Genomic DNA, 20,007 nt, shown 5'->3' with positions numbered 1-20,007 from the left:
TAAATTTGCCCGTCTATTGCTTGACTATCAGGAGTCTCACCCTTTGACCAAATGATTATGCATGGTCAGAAGGGATTAGAAATAATCCTAAACACTACTTGGGAGCAATGTTAATCTTTCGCTCTGGGTAATTCATTGCAAACCTCATGAGGAACTATGAAATACACCCAAATTAATCTATTTTTCTATCATGCAACAGAACAACTGGGCTAGGAATATAAGAGGCTGGTTTATACCAGCCCAGATCATCGGTCCATATAGCACAGTATTGCATTCTTCATCTAGCAACATCCTTATTATTATTATTACAAGTTGCAAGTGAGGTACCTGAGAGATTTGTTTCCACCAATTATCCTTTTTTTGCGGTGGTGAAGCAAGCGCCGTCCACACATGCCGAATATTGAACCTGCCAATAAAGCCAATAAACACATAACCTCACATCATAGCCCTTCAACACAATCTGCTGGTACTCCGTTAATGAACATTTTGCCCTTGTATAAAGATTTTGAAAAGATAATACCACTTTAATTAAAAGACAACTTTCCCTTCTCTTGCACCACTATCTTGCATGAAAATTTCAATACATTAAAACTAGGGGAAATGCTTACAAGCCATCATGAATGTTAATGGTCAATACAGAAAACTAAAAATGAAAACAAGAAGAGTCTGGCAAAGCATTTCCCCACCCGTAAAAACAAAGCACCGGAGAAAATAATTGTTTCGGACAAAATAAAACATGCACGTTGCGCACCCTTTTTGCAAATTCGATCTAAAAATCAGTTGCAGCCATAGGCAAGCATAAAGGTCATGGAAACTTACAGTGTTGAGAAACTTGATACAGATAGGTAGCCGTGTTGGTCTGCCATGGTCAAAACAAAATAAAAAAATTAAAAAAATTCCTTCCAGTAGCACCTACTGTGTTACTTCCAGGTGCTACTGGAAGGAATTTTTTTATTTTGTTTTGAGAAACTTGATGTTGTAGTTGGAGGCAGTATCAGCCTTAAGTTGACAACAACCCTTAAAACTTCTTAAAACACTAAAACAAATGTATCATGGCAAAATCTTCCTTTTTAGGACATACTTTTAATAGCAAATGTTGATGGCGGGGATGACAATGCTAGGTTGCTGCACCATGGTCAGTACCATGGTTGGGAGTGGGGAGCCTTATTCTGGGGCCTCACCAAGAAGCCAACAAACTATTGCCAGTGGTAGGTTCTGAAACAGGGAGTGTCAGGGAGCATTAGGACTGATCTGTCCACTGGGTAATTCGCACACTGCAAAACAATTAAGTGGGATTGAGGAAGGGTGGGGTTTTGGAAATCTAGCGTAGGGGCCTGCTTTGGAGGCAGGCACTGGGGGCCTGAATAAAAGACAAGAGTGTGGATATCACAAATAACCCTGTTCATCGGGGTTAACTTGGTGCATATTGTCGTGTGTGTGTGTGTGTGTGTGTGTGTGTGTGTGTTTTAGGGGATGGGATCAGGGCCAAGGGTCACTGAGAGTTTGTTGGGGTGTTTTTTCACCCTTTCTTCCCATGTTGTTTGCCAGGGTGGGGGGAATACCTCCCACAACTTGCTATTTGCTTTTGGAGTTGCCATTTGCTGTAATGCAAAGCTAATGAAAGCCATGATTCTCTAGAAGCCAAACTTCATTCTAAAGTCTACACACAACTATTGAAAATGCCACGGAGAGAGAAGGGTACGGTTAATATGCCACACACCTGCATTTGTGTTTGCCTGGTTCTCCTCCTCCTCCTTGATGTAGTCACAGATCACTCCAGCATCTTTCCAACAGCTGTGAATGTTGCTCTTGCGGGTGACGCATTCCCCCAGGGTGCGCTCAGTGCCACTGCACTCCACCTTGTCCAGATGGATGGGTGCGTGTCCTTCAGCAAGGTAAGCCATGGACTTCGCTTTTGCAGTACCACTGCAAGGAGGGAATCAGTTGAATGGAACACCATGGAAAACAAGTTTCTGTGATTAGAAAAGCCCCTCCGAAAATCAATCGCTATCAGATTATGGACTCCCTTGTCCCCTAAGAATCCAGGTCACAGTATGTCACCCACTGGTAGGAAGCAAACCGCACCAAACCAAAACTCAAGGAAGGATTCCCTCGGAGCAGGGAGATCATAAGCAATGCATGCCAAACTCAAATACTTCAACACACTGAGGTACCATTAAGATCAGGCCATTTCAAGAACATGGACAGCTAATTAAACAATCTATGTCCTTTTGAACTGGGGAGGGGAGTATTATTTGGTTGGTTACTATGTTGTGTAAAAAGGTAAAGGGATCCCTGACCATTAGGTCCAGTCGTGACCGACTCTGGGGTTGTGGCACTCATATCGCTTTATTGGCCAAGGGAGCCTGTGTACAGCTTCCGGGTCTTGTGGCCAGCATGACTAAGCCGCTTCTGGCGAACCAGAACAGCACATGGAAACACAATTTACCTTCCCACCGGAGTGGTACCTATTTATCTACTTGCACTTTGAGGTGCTTTCGAACTGCTAGGTTGGCAGGAGCAGGGCCCGAGCAACGGGAGCTCACCCCGTTACGGGGATTCGAACCGCCGACCTTCTGATCGGCAAGTCCTAGGCTCTGTGGTTTAACCCACAGTGCCACCCGCGTCCCACTTTGTTGTGTATGTTTGTGTAAATTGCTGCAAATTGTGTAAATTGCTGTAAATAGCCCTGTGATCCTTGGATGAAGGGCAGGATATAAATTTAATTTAAAAATAAACAAAATAACCAGTGGCCCTACAAATGTTGTTCGATCCAGCTCCCCTAAGCCCCAATTGACAGAGCCAATGACTAAGGGACGACTGGAGTTTCAGTCCAACAACACTGGGAGAGCTGCAGGTTCCCCATGCCTGCATTGATCAATCCTCACATAGCCTGAGAAGAATCAGCACAAAGAAGCTGCAAGAAAGAGCGCTTCAGCAATACAGACAGACAAACAGCACAAAATCCACAAACTGCATTTGCAGATTAAACCAAAGCTGTTTCCGCTGCAAGATGGAGAGAGCTTGAAAAGACCCCTTGAGAAACGAGGAAACAGAGCTCACTTGAAAGTCCCAAGAGGCAAAAGAGGGGTATGAATAAGCACCTGTGGATTTCGGGGGGCATAGCAGGCTTCACCCTTCTAAAAGCTTCATCAGGCAAAACTAGCCATTGACCATGGACTTTGAATATTCTACCCTCCAACCTTAAACAATACATTGTAAATCAATTACCTGTAACCCAGCTGCTTGCAAACTACAGCTGCATCTCTATCTGTCCAGCCATGGTCACAGACACTGCCCCACTGTCCATTCATGAAAACCTCGACACGCCCCTCTTTGGTGCCGTTCCCATCCACCAGCCGCACAGAGATCCCTGCATGTTAAAAAGGGCACTGTTTAGAACACACTAAAGAAAGAAAACAACTGAATAGTGCAATATAGTAGAGCTGTTGTTGTTTATTATAATTCATTGAACTTATTAGTCCGTTTTTAAGTAAAAGTAACTTGAAGCGACTTACAAAAGGCAACACATGCATTGAAACCAACATAAAACGAAGAGTTCGTCCACACTTCTGCTTGTCCCATTTCTAGAAGGCCATGGGTCCAAGCGGTTTCCCCCTTTCCCTGCTCCTTTTCCAGGGAAAACCTGCTTTTTAGCAGAGTAAGTGGCAGGACTAACACATCCCGCCCAAAGTTAGTATGGAGGCAAGCTCTTCTTGTAAATAAGATCAGCTTAATTAAAAAGGGGGAGGGGAGAGAGATACAGACAGAAAGGAAGAACGTGTTTGGGAACCAAGAAGCTCCATTTGTTGTGGAATTTAAATAATCTGGCCTGAAATCAAGGAAGAGAAATAGATAAAATGAAGGAGAAGGAAACAATACACAGGTCACATCCATGCCATTCATTTAAAGCACATGGCTTCCTCAAAGAATCCTGGGAACTGTAATTTGTTAAGGGTGCTGGGAGTTGTAGCTTTATGAGGAATAAACTATAGTGTCAAGGATTCTTGGCATGAAGTGGAGTAAGAGTACTATAAATGTATGGTGTGGATGTGATCACACTTGATTAGAAAAGGGTAACTGGCACCCATTCTTTTTAAGTATAGTCGTACCTTGGAAGTCGTACGGAATCCGTTCCGGAAGTCCACTGGACTTCCAAAATGTTCAGAAATCCAAAGCACAGCTTCAGATTCAATCGGAAGCCCTGTCGGACATTCTCCTTCCAAAGAACATTCACAAAACAGAACACTCACTTCCGCGTTTGCAGCGTTTGTGAGCCAAAATGTCCAAGTACCAAGGTGTTCGGGATCCAAGGTATGACTGTACTAATTCACTCCTCAGTTCATTTGTCTGATGGGATTAAAGGTAAAGGTAAAGGGACCCCTGACCATTAGGTCCAGTCGTGACCGACTCTAGGGTTGCAGCACTCATCTAGCTTTATTGGCCGAGGGAGCCGGCGTACAGCTTCTGGGTCATGTGGCCAGCATGACTAAGCCGCTTCTGGCGAACCAGAGCAGTGCACGGAAATGCCGTTTACCTTCCCGCAGGAGCGGTACCTATTTATCTACTTGCACTCTGACGTGCTTTCGAACTGCTAGGTTGGCAGGAGCAGGGACCGAGCAACGGGAGATCACACCGTCGTGGGGATTCGAACCGCCAACCTTCTGATTGGCAAGTCCTAGGCTCTGTGGTTTAACCCACAGCGCCAACTACAGCTAAAGGGAAACTAACAGCAAGAACAGGTCCAGGTACACTCTCTAGGAGCCAAACAAGATGCGACGCTTTCACTTGTCCTGTTCACATGTGGGATGGAGCGGGTGGGTGTACACCTAATTCTTAACATTGAAATGAGGATGTGAAAGAAACAAACCGAATCTTGCCACCCACCATATTACCTCCCTCCTGTTCTCTCACTTTCCTCGCAGACCAGCTGTGATTAGAGCCAGGATCCAAGAAAAGTACCTCTACCAATGGAGAGGAGGCTTCAGTGTCCCTTGCGTGTGTACCCCTTTTAATGTAAAATTTAATCTTGCCCCTCTGATGTGTGGACAAGGCAGGTGCACACACAAACAAACCCCTATCCTGTCCACTTGGCCTGAAGTAAATGGATAAAAGAAGGCCAACTACTTTGAGCTCTACAGCCCAGAATCCAAGTAGATTTCCCAGCAAAGGAATGTGCTGCACAAACTTGCAGCAGTACCAAGCTCTCGCTACCATAAAGAAGGCTGATTGCAGAAGAATTGATGCTTTTGAATTATGGTGCTGGAGGAGATTCTTGAGAGTCCCATGGACTGCAAGAAGATAAAACCTATCCATTCTTAAGGAAATCAGTCCTGAGTGCTCACTGGAAGGACAGATCCTGAAGCTGAGACACCAATACTTTGGCCACCTCATGAGAAGAGAAGACTCCCTGGAAAAGACCCTGATGTTGGGAAAGATGGAGGGCACAAGGAGAAGGGGACAACAGAGGATGAGATGGTTGGATAGTGTTCTCGAAGCTACCAGCATGAGTTTGACCAAACTGTGTGAGGCAGTGCAAGACAGAAGTGCCTGGCGTGCTCTGGTCCATGGGGTCACAAAGAGTTGGACACGACTAAAGGATTAAACAACAACAAAGCTCTCACTGCCTTGTAGAATCCATAGCTAGTTACCTGTAGCCTCTTCAGTGATCCTGTTGCTATCGGGGGAGCAGTGGACACCCACGTCCTCTTCGTGTGAGCAGTCGTGCTGCCCCCAGTTGCTGTGCGGGCAGTCAAAGAGCGACAGCTCAGTGCCTGTGCAAGCCACATCATCCAGTAAGATGAAGCCTTGTCCGGAAGCAAATTCCCCCTCTGCTGCCAGCTGTGCGGGGCCACTGGAGGAAGCAAGCAAAGATGTTGATAGCAGATCTTTTCCTCAAGGGATTCCTGTGCAGAGCATCCATCTTAACCAACAAGGGTGGTTTGAACCCATCAATGCAAAGGAAGGTCCTGTAGATATACTTCCTTACGGGGCCCTGCAGATACATGTGCATATACTTGACAGTGTACTCAGAAAGCACTGGAAATCCTGGAAGGCCTGCTCTCTGCCTTGCAGGCCTTTCCCCCCCTGGTCTGGGAGGGCAGGGCCAGGACTGACTCCAGCTACAAAAGCTGAAGCTGCTGAACAGACCCTTGGGCTGTGGCGTTGTTTGGAGGGTTTGTTGTGGGTAGGGGTTGCTGTTGGTTTTTGTACCTTTATTATAGATCTTGTTGTGATTTATGTGGAAATTGGTGGTGTATTTTTTATGTTTTATTTATTTATTGTTTATGACTACTTTTTATGTTGCAGTTACATATTTTTTTCATGTTGTAAATTACCTTGAGCATGGCTTGAGCTGTGCAAAGGCGACATACAATTATGTATGTATGTACGAAAGGGAGGGTGTAGGAATAAATAATTCCCTTGTTTCTCATTTAACTCTAACAAAACAGTGTTTTTTACAAGGACTAAAGGCAGGATCCTTTGGTATTTTTAGCTTTCCCTTCTCTCATTTTTCTCTGTTTCACCCTCACAGCTAAAATCTGCATTCTATGCCCTGTATGTATACCGACTTGCCTTGTTTGCTTATGTCATTCTGGGTATGTTCATGGTATTATAATAATAGCAAAAAAACTAATATTAATCATACATAGGATTGTGCACATTTTGTAAAAAAAATAAAAAATTGTGAGCTATTGTTTCTTTTGGAGATTTAACATATTTAAACATTTGTATAAAACAGAAAATCTGCACCACTTCCACAATCTTCAAGATGTTCCCTTCTTACTGAGGGCAATCCACAAAAGTAGCATCAGGCATTGTGTGTTGCTCTCCAATTGTGAAGTCAGTTTTTATATGCAAGGTTTTGTCTTGATTCAGATACCGCAACTAGCCATAGTTGAGGGAGATTAACTATGGTTTGGTGCAGTGACTAAGACGACAAACCCTGGCTTCTTGCCAGCCAGCAAGCCAGAATCAGAGACTGTGGTTTGAAGTGAGTTTGGACACCAAGGGCTCTGCTAACTAGTTTGTCATAATTGACCCACACAGCTGGCCCCTTTGAAAAACAAAACAAAACAAAACAAAACAAAACAAAACAAAACAAAACAAAACAAAACAAAACAAAACAAAACAAAACAAAACAAAACAAAACAAAACAAAACAAAACAAAACAAAACACACAATATTATTTAGACTTGCATTTACCTGAAGCCAAGCTGTCTGCAAGCCACCTGGGCATTAATACCTGTCCAGCCGTCATCACACACGCACCCCCAGCTTCCATTGTGGTATACCTCCACCCTTCCTTCATTCGGTTTATGGCCTCCTGCCAGTCGAATAGTACCTTCTGCTAGCATGAGAGAGAGGATAGGCAAGTGATTAAGCAGGAAGATTCCTTCCCTCCCATCCCATGATCCTGAATACTACACACAGTCCAAGCAGTGAACACCCCCAATTACCTTAAATAAATGTCTCTTGGCAATAAATTTTTCGAGAGAAACAGCTTAGATGCCTTATGGCAGGCACCCCCAAACTCGGCCCTCCAGCTGTTTTGGGACTACAATTCCCACCATCCCTGATCACTGGTCCTGTTAGCTAGGGGTGATGGGAGTTGTAGTCCCAAAACAGCTGGAGGGCCAAATTTGGGGGTGCCTGCCCTATAGCCTTCTGCTGTAGAGCAAAGCCAGGAGGTCCTCATTACTCCAAACCATGACAATGACTTAATATTAAAACACAGCAGCTACAATGTCAAGCCCAAGTCAAACACTTTTAAATGCTGTTTATTTTAATGAGACCAAGTTAAGCTTGTGTTTCATGCATGCACTTAAACGAATGAAAATTAAATGCACAAATATAATATGATAATAAATAAGTTGGAAAACACCAACAATGTGCTGCCTCAGATAGGGGTTTTTTGGTTTTTTTTGCATTTGAAGAGAGAAGTCAGCACTGAAATCAAATCTCAGCATCTCCACTTTATTTGTTTTCATATTATCATGTTTCTAACCTCCCTAGTTGCACAAAAGAGGCTGGAAGTATATTTTTTTATACTTTTATTATCTATACCTCTGAAGATTGTGGGGCAGTGTACAATATAAAAACACAAAAATACATAGCATAATAACAGACAAAAACAATACCCCACCTCACATATTATTTCATTCATGTTTTCCCTAAAGGCTTCAGCCAGAAACTGGCAAGGAGATACCCAGCCTTCCTTCATTACATCATCCAAGTCCTCCCCAACTTCAATCTTCTTATAGCAGCTTTCCATTACTCCCCCTCAGCGTTTAGCACAGAAGCTCCTGTGTATATACAGTGGTGCCCAGCAAGACGAATGCCTCGCAAGACGGAAAATCTGCTAGACGAAAGGGTTTTCCGTTTTGGAGGTGCTTCGCAAAACAAATTTCCTAAGACGAAAATGTCTTGCGAGTTCCTGCGGGTTTTTTTCCCTCCCCCCCCTTTTCTAAGCCGCTAAGCTGCTTATCCGCTAAGCCGCTAAGCCGCTAATCAGCTGATCCGCTAAGCTGCTTATCAGCTTATCCGCTAAGCCGCTTATCGGCTTATCCGCTAAGCCGCTTATCAGCTGATCCGCTAAGCCGCTTATCAGCTGATCCGCTAAGCTGCTAATGGGCTTGCTTCGCAAGACGAAAAAACCGCAAGACGAAGAGACTCGCGGAACGTATTCCTTTCGTCTTGCGAGGTACTACTGTACTGCTATAAGGAATCATGAAATAGCGAAGGGAGCAGACTGCAGCACTTGGGGACAAAATCACTGAGGTAGGAAACCTGTGCCTGAGCTGAACCACTTTAGACTGCAGGTGGGAGCTTATCTAAACGAAGTCATCACCCTACAAAATAAATAGATTCCTGCATATAGAAAACAGGGAGGAGGCTAGGCTGGTCTCCTTTGTTTACTAGTTTTAGACTCACAGAGAATCTGGGAGTCCCCACCAGCACTCAGAAGTGGTACAGTGCAGCCAAATATTTGCCATCTCGATGAGAAAAAGGGTTAATGAGGGTCTGCCGCATGTTCTCTGCGGAAGTGGCATCCATACCTGCAAAAGGGTCACAAATTACCCCTGCATCTTCAATGTGGTCACAGTTGTGTTCTTCCCAGCTACTTTTCTTGCACTGGTCCAATGAAAGCTCGTTGCCTGAGCACTCCACTTCATCCAGCAGGATTGGGCCCAAGCCCTGTCCAAATTGAGCCCAAGACACGGCCTTTGGGTATCCGCTTGGAGGGAGACAAACATTGCACACCGTAAGGACCCACAGAGTTACACAAGAAATGTGATCCAGTATGGCAGCTTTGCATTCATAAATGTCCCCACATAAAGTAGAGAGGCATTGACAGATTACCTGAAGCCCAGCTGTCTGCAAATCACCTCAGCATCTTTGTCATCCCACTGGTCGTCACAAATGGTGCCCCAAAGGCCACCATGATAGACTTCCACTCGACCCTCAAAGCTCTTTTTGCCCCCCACCAGACGAAGCGGAGATCCTACACCTGCTCTTCAGGAAGGGAGAGACAAAAAGAAGAAAGAAAGAACGTGGAAAGTAAAATAAAAACTGGCTCCTCGTAGCAAAGGACAACAGTCATTTAGCAATAACAATAAAACCTTTTATTTTTATTTTTATTTTGTTCAACGGAACCTCGTTGCTTCAGGGGTTATACTCCTAATATTTCTACTGCTGTAACAAAAGAGAAAGGGGGGCAAACCCATAATCAGAGCAAACAAGAATATTCCTCAAGAAACTAAAGGATCTATAGGGATTAAGTGTACATGGTTTCAAACACCAGCACCAGCCTACTGTTGGTTCTAGTACAGTGGTACCTCGGGGTACAAATGCTTCAGGTTACAAACACTTTGGGTTACAAACTCCGCTAACCCGGAAGTAGTACCTCAGGTTGAGAACTTTGCCCCATGATGAGAACAGAAATCGCGTGCCAGTGGCACGGTGGCAGCGGGAGGCCCCATTAGCTAAAGTGGTACCTCAGGTTAAGAACGGTTTCGGGTTAAGAACGGACCTCCAGAATGAATTAAGTTCGTAACCTGAGGTACCACTGTATATGGAGTCTGCAGGTTTTCATAATGCTTCAAAATCTTCTTTGACCAGAGACAACAATTAGGCAATGAAATACGCAAATTGTGTTCATGTGTGCATCCTGGGCAAAAACACCCGTGTCGTGCCTTTTTCAGCACCATTAAGAATGGTGCTTGCTATTTTGCTAAAAGGGCTGGAATGGTCTTTAGGGTGTGCTTATACTTTTAGTAAACAAAATTAAATTAATTCTCTGGCTTACCTTGCGGTGGGGCACATTTGGCCACGGCATTTCCGTGCTTGCAGGTTCTGAACATTTCTTGGTAGCTACATTGCAACAACATCTTCTCATCCCCACGGCAGTTTGCGGACTGCAGGTGGAAGGGTATTGGACCCAAACCAGAATAACTCTCCCTTTGGGCTGTGCCAATTTCGCTAAGCCAGAAAGTAGAGCATGCAATAAGTCCAATGGAGATTATAAGTCATAATAATAATAATAACAACAAAATACCATAACACTGTTCTGGTCCTGTGGTAAAAACCAGGAGGGCTATCACATGCCTGAACATTCCTCCATTAAAAAGAAACCAGTTTTGCACCTAGAAGCTGGGTGTCAATGGGAAAGGGTTCTATCCTAGCCTTCTTCTTGATATGCTAGGATTCTGTGGATATACCGTATATTTTTATTGGCAAGATAAAATAGGCAAAAAACGACTGTGCATGGAAGGGGGGTTGCTGATTTCGGTGCCGGTGCTACACTGGTGTGTATGTACAAATGAAGTCCCATTTTTAGATACAACATTTTCTTCTTACATGCTATAAGCAATCCAGTTTTTACTTCATTGTTGACTTAAGAATAAGTTGCAAATGCTCCCATATGGAACTGAACTGCATTGTTACAGAAGAGGTGAGATATGTATAGGCAAGAGAGTTTCAGAGGATCAATCAGTTGCTCCAGCCCAATTGGGAAAAGTGCTACAAGTTTTATGAACCTCTCTTTATTTAAATGAAGACTACCTAAGCCCACCCATGGAGGAAATGTTATTCCACTCTAGGGAGGCAGAAGCTCTCTCTCTATTTGTCCAGTTGTGATTGGTTTGCCATACTTGCCCTATTCATCGGTGGCCCCTTTATCCTTGAAGCAGATTCGAACTCAGGTCAGGTTTTCCTCACATTGGGGTTGCGGGAATTTAATATATTTAGACTGCCTTTGTCTCTTTGTCTATTTAGGAATGAGTAAAATGTATGTATGTTTTCAATAATACTGTTATAAGTTTTTGGGGGGTGGGGCAGGGAGGAAGTAGATTGTATGCAGAGACCCTTCTAACTTCTGGATCCAGCAAGTGTTAAAATAGCCAGGCTAGCTTCCTGTTTGAGGTGATCACCTGGGTGACGGGCCATTAAGGGAAACAAAGGGAAGGGGCTCTGTGTGAGATGGCAAATGGATGGGGTCCCTCCCTCAACTCATGATTAGTTAGAAGGACGAAGACAGAGTCAGAGCTGAGTTGCAGTGATGTGACCTAGAAGTCAGAGCAATGTTTTAGAGCAATGATTGATTTCTGTCTGAGTCCAAGGATATGACTATGGGAGAAACAAGACCTTTTGGGGGTGTTAATGCTGTGAACCCATTCATCACAGGTTCAGGGATGATATATGTGCAAATGAACCATATATTATAAAGAAACCACAATCTCCACTGTGCCTGATTCCAAAAGGAAACACAAACCCTGGGTGAATGCCTGGAACGCCTGGAATCTTGCACTGCTTGGAGATTGGGGTGGTATGAAAGAATGTCAAGGGAATTATGGTCTCCAGCATCTAGCATAAGAAAGAGGTGCTGCCCACCCACAATGAGACATCCCTACCTGAGTCCCAGCTGTCTGCAGACCACACTGGCATCCCAGTCTGTCCAGTCATCCCCACAGATAGTGCCCCACAGTCCATTGAAGTACAGCTCCACCCTGCCACTCTGAATCAGTCGCATGGCACCTGTATCAAAACAGAGAGAAGCCAAACAGTACTGCACCAAATCTTTGAAAAGGCCGAGCAATGTTTAAGCGCAATCTCCCCACATCAAAACACACACACAACAAAGCAAGTCAAACAAAGACCCTGAATAGTTCTTTTAGTTTGGGGCTCCATCTTCAGAGCCCCTCTAACCATGAAAACAGGTTCCTAGAGAAGGACACCCAGAGTTGCAGCAGAAACAATGGAAGCAGTTCCTAGATTCTTAGGAATCAAAGTATTATCACCTTGGCAAAAGCTGAGACCACCATCCTCCACTTTTTCCTGTTGCTTCAACCTTATCCTTTCTTCTTTTGCAGCCATTGACTTTCAGATCTTTTGAGTTCTTAAATGGGAGGCGAGCAGTTCCTTCCACCTTGCAAGCACTCCTAGCACATAATGTTTGCAGTCGTCTCTTTAGAAGAGTCAGTGGCAGCGACACACTTGGTACTCACCTTGGCTGCAGTCACAGTTGGCCCAGCCTACGGCTCCAGAGGCAAGTTGGTAGAAGCACCAAGGCGTGGCGCCACCTTCCGGATTCCTGCAGTAGTTGTGATTCCCTAAGCCCCGGTTTGGATACTGATGAACGTAATCAGGAAAGTCCAACCAGTTTAAGCACGCCGACCCAGACAATGTCACAGACAGCGAGCCGTTGTAATATCCTAAGGGCTCCATCTCACATGCACCAGATACTGGAAGCAGAAGAGAAAAAGAAAAACGTGGCTTAAGTTGCCTCTGGGAACAACTTACCGTATTTTTCGCTCCATAAGACACACTTTTTCCCTCCTAAAAAGTAAGGGGAAATGTCTGTGCGTCTTATGGAGTGAATGCATGGTTCCTGGAGCCGAATTGCCCAGGGGCGAAAAGCAGATCATGCCTTTTTTTAAAAAAAAAGAGGGAAGGGGGTGTTGAAACAAAACTGCTGAGCAGCTGATCGGCAAGCAATCGGGAGGGATAAGGGACTCTAGATATAAAGGAGGCTGCCTGGGAGGGGGAGAGGTAAAAGCACATGGATCCTCAGGATTTTTGCACTGGGTCCCCCCAAATTCACCATCAGATCACATAGCATGTCCATGGCTATAGCCTGCATAAAAAAATCACGCATCCACTGTTTTGTGGGGCCGCAATGGCGCAAAAACGTGGTTACAAAGCACGGATCCACATGGATTCTCAGGATTTTTGCATTGGGCTACCCCAAACTCACCGTCAAATCACATATCATGTCTGTAGCCACAGCATGAACCACAAAAATCATACATCCACTGTTTCGTTCAGAATCCCCCCCCCCCGTTTTCCTCCTCTAAAAACTAGGTGCATCTTATGATCAGGTGAGTCTTATGGAGTGAAAAATACAGTAGGCAGAAGTGCCAGAGGCAAGTTATTATCTTTCGGTTTGCTCCTCATCTGCAGGTAGAGGTGAGCTGAAAATGCCCATTCTTTCTGTGGCCTGCAAAATGCGGAGCCATTTCAGCCATTTGCGGGGTGGAGAGGAAGCACCTGGTTGGCCACTGTGAGAACAGGAAGCTGGACTAGATGGGCCATGGGCCTGATCCGGCACTCTCTTCTTATATTGTTTGGCAGTGCTGGGTTATTCAATTGGCAGACCCAGCATGGTCTCAGGGCACCAGCAAAGCAGAGGCACAAAAAAAGAGAATGCTTTTGAAATAATTTGACATTTGATATATATATATATTTTAATTTTTAAAGTAGTCATCTAGAAAAATTTGAAATGAGCTACTTTTTCGCATACATGTGCCATCTCAAAAAATAAAAGTTTATTTGACTGTTTAGTATTGATTTTATTGTGAATGGCACATGGGGAGGCACCATAAACTTTTAAGTGTTTAGAACATCGAGAAATTGAGGAGGCTCGTTTAAACAAAGACTTGTGGGATTGGAAGGGAGCCAAAGGATAATCAAGTTCACCCCCTAGGAATCACAGGTAAAGAATCCCTGGCAGATGGCCATCCAACCTTTGCTTAGAAACCTCCAAAGAAGAAGAGTCTACTACCTTTCAAGGGAGTCCGTTCCACTGTTGGACAGCTCTTCCTGTCAGGAAGGTCCCCCTAATGTTTAGTTGGAATCTGGTTTTTCGTAATTTGGGTCCTACCCTCTGGAGCAGCCAAAAAGAAGCTTGCTCCCTCTTTCATGTGGCAGCCCTTCAGATATTTGAAGATGGCTATCATATCACATTTCAGCCTTCTCTTCTGCAGGCTAAACGTACCCAACTCCCTCAACTCTTTCCTCGTAAGGCCTATATAAACTATATAAACAAGACACAATTGGGAGGGGGGGAATTCCAGAGGCAAATATTTTCTTCCATTGTATGGAAATTTGACAACAGGATAGCGAAAATGGATTCCACATGCCCCAATGGTGGCCAGGAGACTGATAACTGACGAATTGGAAGACTAGACATACCGCTCCCCTTAATCAATGGCTTGACAACATTGGCAGCATATGAACTTAAGGACACAAACTTTCTTTGGATAAAAACAATGATATTTGGAATGAGTTTACACAGAATGTATTTGGTTATTGATAATTATGTGGGCATTAGGATAATTAGAATATACACATCTGTATACAGTGGTACCTCAGGTTACATACGCTTCAGGTTACAGACTCCGCTAACCCAGAAATAGTGCTTCAGGTTAAGAACTTTGCTTCAGGATGAGAACAGAAATTGTGCTCCGGTGGCGCGACAGCAGCAGGAGGCCCCATTAGCTAAAGTGGTGCTTCAGGTTAAGAACAGTTTCAGGTTAAGTATGGACCTCCGGAACGAATTAAGTACTTAACCTGAGGTACCACTGTATTAAGGAACGGTAATGTAACAGTGTTTTTTCTCTTTTTTCCCCTCACTCACTTTTTTCTTTCTCTTTTTTTTACTCTATCTTTTTATAAACAAAATTATAATAGGTTATATATAACCAGAGAAGGGCAACCATGATGATAATGAGTCTGGAATATATATGTTACCTGTTCCTCATAAGTCTTGATTTCCAGACCCATTATCATCATGGCTGCCCTCCTCTGCCCACATGATGGCGGCAGTTTCTCTTGCTCCCCTTTTATTTTTTGGAATTGGCATTCACCTATGAGCACTCTCACCATCGCCACTTCGAAGTGCCTCACTATGTTATGATCATGACATAGCATCATCCTAGAAGCATTGCTAGGGTCTGGGAATGGCAGCCCCCCCTGGACAGTAGCATGGTCCAAGCATTGTTCCAGAGGCATTTTGGGGGGGGGGGGGACAGTGCCCCCCCGCCAGAGCCCGAATAATGCCTCTAGAATGACATTACATCATGATTTACCATCATTCCAGTTGAGGCTTTGTGGGGAACAGGGAAGCAGCCTGTTCAGAAGAGGTGGGCAATGGGGGGAGGGAAGCAGCTGCTGTCGCTTTCTCCCCAGTAAACCCCTCACCATCGCTCCCAACTATGTTTATTCATGTTCTCCGTCTCTTTAAATCCACCCACTTATCCACCCCTTTTCATAGTAAAGGTTCCATTGGGAACTTTCAGGTCAGTGTTCTCTGTTGAGCCTGTGCCCACTATTCTGTGGGTGGGTTGAAAAAAAAAAAGGAAAAGGAAAACTGTTCCAAGCTTTGCACCATGAAAAGCTAAACTGTCTGGCCTGCATAAATTTTGCAAATGTATGCATATTTTATATAACGTTTGCATAATGCACAGCCTTGCCTACTGGAGCTCTTGTTAAGCCTTCCACTCCGGTTTGTGGCTGTATGGGAGAAGCCCAAGGCTGAGAACTTCTTCTTTTCCTGCCTGGGAGCAGAAGTAGTTCTGCTCATTAGGTAACGCTGCCACAGCTCACCTGACCTTGAGATAGGAGTGGATTCTTGGGGCTACGGGGGATTAGTATTTGAGGGAGCACGCACCTCTTCCCTGTTCTGTTCTCCCATCCTGAAGTCTCTCCACAGAGTTCAAGGAAGGAAGAATCTTTTAAATCTCATGGTACACACACTGTCTCTCTATCCAGCAAGCCAGTCTCCCCCTCACACACACACATACATTTCCCTTTTTTATTAACCAGCGAACACCCTCAACATGCTGTAGGCCCGGCTGAGATGCTTCCATTTAATTCCCCCCACCCTTATTTGAATTTGCAAACTAATATATTTTGTCCCTTTAGAATCCAGTTTGCTTCCAAACTGATCAGCATGGGACCACACAGATTTGGTTGCAGAAAGAACGTTGATAATGACAGAGACGAAATTAGAGGGAATAACAATACCTAAATTAATTTTCTGCTGTATTCTTACCTGTGTTCTGCAAATTATTCTGACTGGGCTGGGATCCCAAGAAAGCCTGCAAGGGGGAGTGGGGGGTGGGAGGAAGGAATATCAAACGTGCAGAGATGATTATCCCATAAAATATAGATTTTTGTCCCTAATGCTGTGAAGCCCATTAAGAGCACAGTGGAAACACACGTGCATTCGCAGGGTCGCCTGCCTCCCTCCTTGCTGTCATCCATTAGCACTTTCATCCATTTGCACTTCTGCCTAGGAGCAACTAGATGAATAATTGCTGGGCTGCAGGGGCTTTGCTCATGGGCTGCTGAAAGGCTGCTCATCCATACTTGGAGTTTATGTAAGTGCTCTGGGAGCAGGGAGAAGGGGTGGAGAGAGGCTGCAGATGGCAGCTGAAAGAGTAATCGTTGTACCTACCACAGAGTAATGAATGGTCCACATTGGTACTTGCTTCTGTAATTTAGGGAAGTTTTTCTCTCCATTGTTTTTAGAGAAAACAGGTCACCAAAAAGGGCACCTCCCTGCTGCCCTGACCTCCTTGCATTGACCTTTTAGCAGAATACTAAATGCTTCTACGAAGCTTTCCCTTCCGCTAAGTCAAGAAGGACCTGCTAGAATCATTCTCAGAAGTGCAGAATGTAACGCTCCTCTCCAGCCCAATATTGTGTTGTGCCTGGGCTGGTGTGCAAAGCAGCAGAAAGGAAATCAAATTCAAAAAGGCCTGAATTTTAGCTGCAAAGAATGCACTCCTGATTATACCTTTGAAGACATGGCTTGAGCTTTCTTGCACCTGACATCAAATAACATTAAGCATGGGGATGGTGGACTTGATTCTCCCAAAATGGCCTGGTGGGCTGAAGGTTCCCTACACATGTTCTAGTGAATCTGGAGAGACCCTTAAGTATAATCATTCAGGAAAATCACACTAACAAAATTTTAATGGAACATCCCTTAAAGGAAAAAATATGTGACCATAACTTAGGGACTGCCCCCAGTAAATGGCAACAATTTGAAGCACATCTCAGTTAAGCTGCTTCGCTTGGCTGTTGGCTGGAAAACGAATAAGCTCCAAGCACAGGGCAGAGGAATGGATGGGCTGAGTATACTGTTCTGGAGCCCAGAGTCCTGTCCCACAATGACCGCTCCCCGCTTAAAACGGGGGGCGCCCTTTGCGTGGACACGTGCAGCCCTGGATCTGGAGTGGCCCCATCAGCATAGGCTTTGCCTTCCCTCAGGTGGGATACCTGGAGGTCCCCGCCTACCCCAGTGAGTTGTCCAATCCCACCTGGGGGAAGCGTTGCCAAGGAAACCAGACCAGGTAGGGGGAGGGATTACCTGCCCACACAATAGAGGGTGGATCTTACCTGGTAATCCTCACTTGGCTCCAGAGCTTCTCCCACCCTACCCACCCTCAGTTAATGTCTTCTTTTGCAGCTTAACTTTTCTTCATAGGTTTTGCAGGTTAACCTTTCTCCACAGGTATGCGGGCGCTGCTACGATAAGGTCGCTGTTAAAGGGCCAGAAAGGAATTTCCCTGCATTGGCAGGTTTCGCCTTTCCCGTAGCAAAACTTCACAACTTTGGCGGTATCAGGCCTTGGGCGGAATCCTTTAGTCCATCTTCCTCTTTGCGGCGGCGATACCAGGGTTCCCCGTTAAAGGGGTTTCTGAAGGGAGACTTTGACCGTACGCCGAAAGGTCGTCATTGCTCTCCCCTGCGGCGGCGGTGTAACGGGGGCGGCTATCTCTGCTTGAACATATGTTCTCCAGAGCCAGCCCTTCCCCCCCCCACACACACACACTGGATAACCCTGTAGCTCCCTAGGTCCCCGGCTGGGGACTGGGGAGGGAGAACGCCCAATGCCTGAGCCAAGGTCTACCCACATTTGAAATTTAATAAAGTTGTGACCAATTTAATCCCATAGCACGTTGTCTTGAGTTATTATTCCACATGACGGGGGGGGGGGCCGTGCGGGATCTGGGGACTCTGCCTGTCCACGCAATATAAGCCCACTGCCTTGAGGGAAACAGTGAGGATAAATTGTAGAACATGCTTCAGGATATTTATGCAAACTTATCTTGTGAGATTAGCTAGAGCCTCTCAGAGGCAGTGTTAGAACAGCCTGCACATCGGTTCCTCTATCTGACCACGAGTGGAAGCTCACAGAGCATGTTGGGTCCAGGCTCACAGAACCATGGAGAGCTCCCAGTGAGCAACTTGCTCTAAGGAGGGCTAAGATTCAACTCATCTTCTATCTTGTTCCTGGGATGAGACCCTTCTGCAAAGAGTGGAAGGCCTTAAAGGGGCATTCCTCTGGCCCAGAGCCTAGCAATTCACTGTTAGTTTTCTCCCAGCTTGTGAACCGCACTGATGGGCAGGCATGAGGGTGCCTGGGTCCCTTGGCGTGGAGGGGGCTGGTTTCTTGAGAAGATGCAGGCTCAGCGTTTACGGAAGTTTTTAATGTTTGATGTTTTATTGTATTTTTAATATTTTGTTGGAAGCCGCCCAGAGTAGCTGGGGAAACCCAGCCAGATGGGCAGGGTATAAATAATAAATTACTATCATCATCATCATCATCACCTCTAGAAGTCGCAATTCAGGGGTCACTCACTTGAGAGGTCCGTAGCTAACAGACTCAGGCAGGGTGTTCGTAGGGTAGACAGATGCAAAAGAGGACAATATTCTGACGCCTTTAATATTGACAAAATACACTTGCAAAATTCCCTCATTTGTATAGCTCTAAAGAGTAACTGGAGTTCATGTCCTCTTTATCATCTTTGGCTCTGGTGCTGCAGGTCCAGCTCATATGGCTGGTCAGCTCATTGTTGGATTCCAAACTGCTGCTCAGGGCAGAAGTCATTATAATTCTGAACAATGATATGCTGGGCATAGCTGCTGAGCAGGTAAAGTCCACCCCCTGACCTATGAGAATGAACCCAAATCTGTGTCGTTTTGAGCAGCCCACTGCCCTGGGGATGGAAAGAACTGTTTCTGATTCTTCAGGTGGGGAAATGATCTATACTGCTGGCGAATTGCTGTGAGACCAGCAAGAACCTGGCTAACTGGGTAAGAAGGAGACATGTATCTGATTCAAGAAGACTTTGAGAGAGTGCAATGACATCCCATTTGAAGAAGAGAGATAACCATTTCATTTTACTTCTGTCCTTTCTTCATTACCAAGGTTGACTGATTCAGCATTTATTTGACACTGAAGAACAAACCAAAGGCACCAAGTTATCTCTTTCCCACACACAAACCTGAAAGGACACCCTTCATAGCTTTGAAGGCCACTGTTGCTTGAAATTGCATTGCTGGTTTCAAGTCTTTGTTCCATGTGAATTTCCACTATCATCTCCATATGTTCGATTTAATGGTTGCTGGTGCAACTCAGTAGCTTGCAAAGCTTTAAAATGTTCTATGACTACCATCTACTGGACAAAGAACTGTTCAGTGTTCAAAATTCCAACTTCACATATATACTGATATGGTCTGAAATGGGGGTATCTATTGAGGGAAAATAACTTGGGATCATTGACAGTTCAATTAAAATGTCAAACCGAGATGAGCATCCCTGCTTATGGGCTTCACAGAAAGAAAAGGGAAAGGTATGCATGCCTCCCTGAATTCAACTCCCAAACCCAAATAAGAGTGCATAGAGTTGAGCTGCAGCATTCAAACGATGAAACT

General features: G+C 44.9%; 1 protein-coding gene across 3 annotated transcripts in view; it reads right to left on the bottom strand.

Moving 5' to 3' along the window:
- Positions 1–20,007, bottom strand: part of LOC309343070 (neurotrypsin-like) — a 38,596-nt gene that overhangs the window by 10,069 nt on the left and 8,520 nt on the right. For 2 of the 3 annotated variants that reach the window (XM_081864276.1, XM_081864275.1), the window contains exons 4-14: positions 16,334–16,379; positions 12,507–12,743; positions 11,913–12,036; positions 10,310–10,482; positions 9,364–9,511; positions 9,060–9,238; positions 7,207–7,351; positions 5,652–5,854; positions 3,232–3,373; positions 1,721–1,926; positions 328–406 (exon numbers count right to left, since the gene is read on the bottom strand). In XM_081864276.1, coding sequence (XP_081720402.1) covers positions 328–406; positions 1,721–1,926; positions 3,232–3,373; positions 5,652–5,854; positions 7,207–7,351; positions 9,060–9,238; positions 9,364–9,511; positions 10,310–10,482; positions 11,913–12,036; positions 12,507–12,743; positions 16,334–16,379 — 1,682 coding nt within the window. The remainder of the gene's footprint in view (positions 1–327; positions 407–1,720; positions 1,927–3,231; positions 3,374–5,651; positions 5,855–7,206; positions 7,352–9,059; positions 9,239–9,363; positions 9,512–10,309; positions 10,483–11,912; positions 12,037–12,506; positions 12,744–16,333; positions 16,380–20,007) is intronic. The other variant, XM_081864277.1, reaches the window with a different exon arrangement.

This window comes from Podarcis erhardii (genome assembly GCF_964252035.2).
Source record: "Podarcis erhardii genome assembly, chromosome: 5".
Taxonomy (NCBI): Eukaryota; Metazoa; Chordata; class Lepidosauria; order Squamata; family Lacertidae; genus Podarcis; species Podarcis erhardii.
This window is presented reverse-complemented; position numbering and strand designations above follow the sequence as displayed.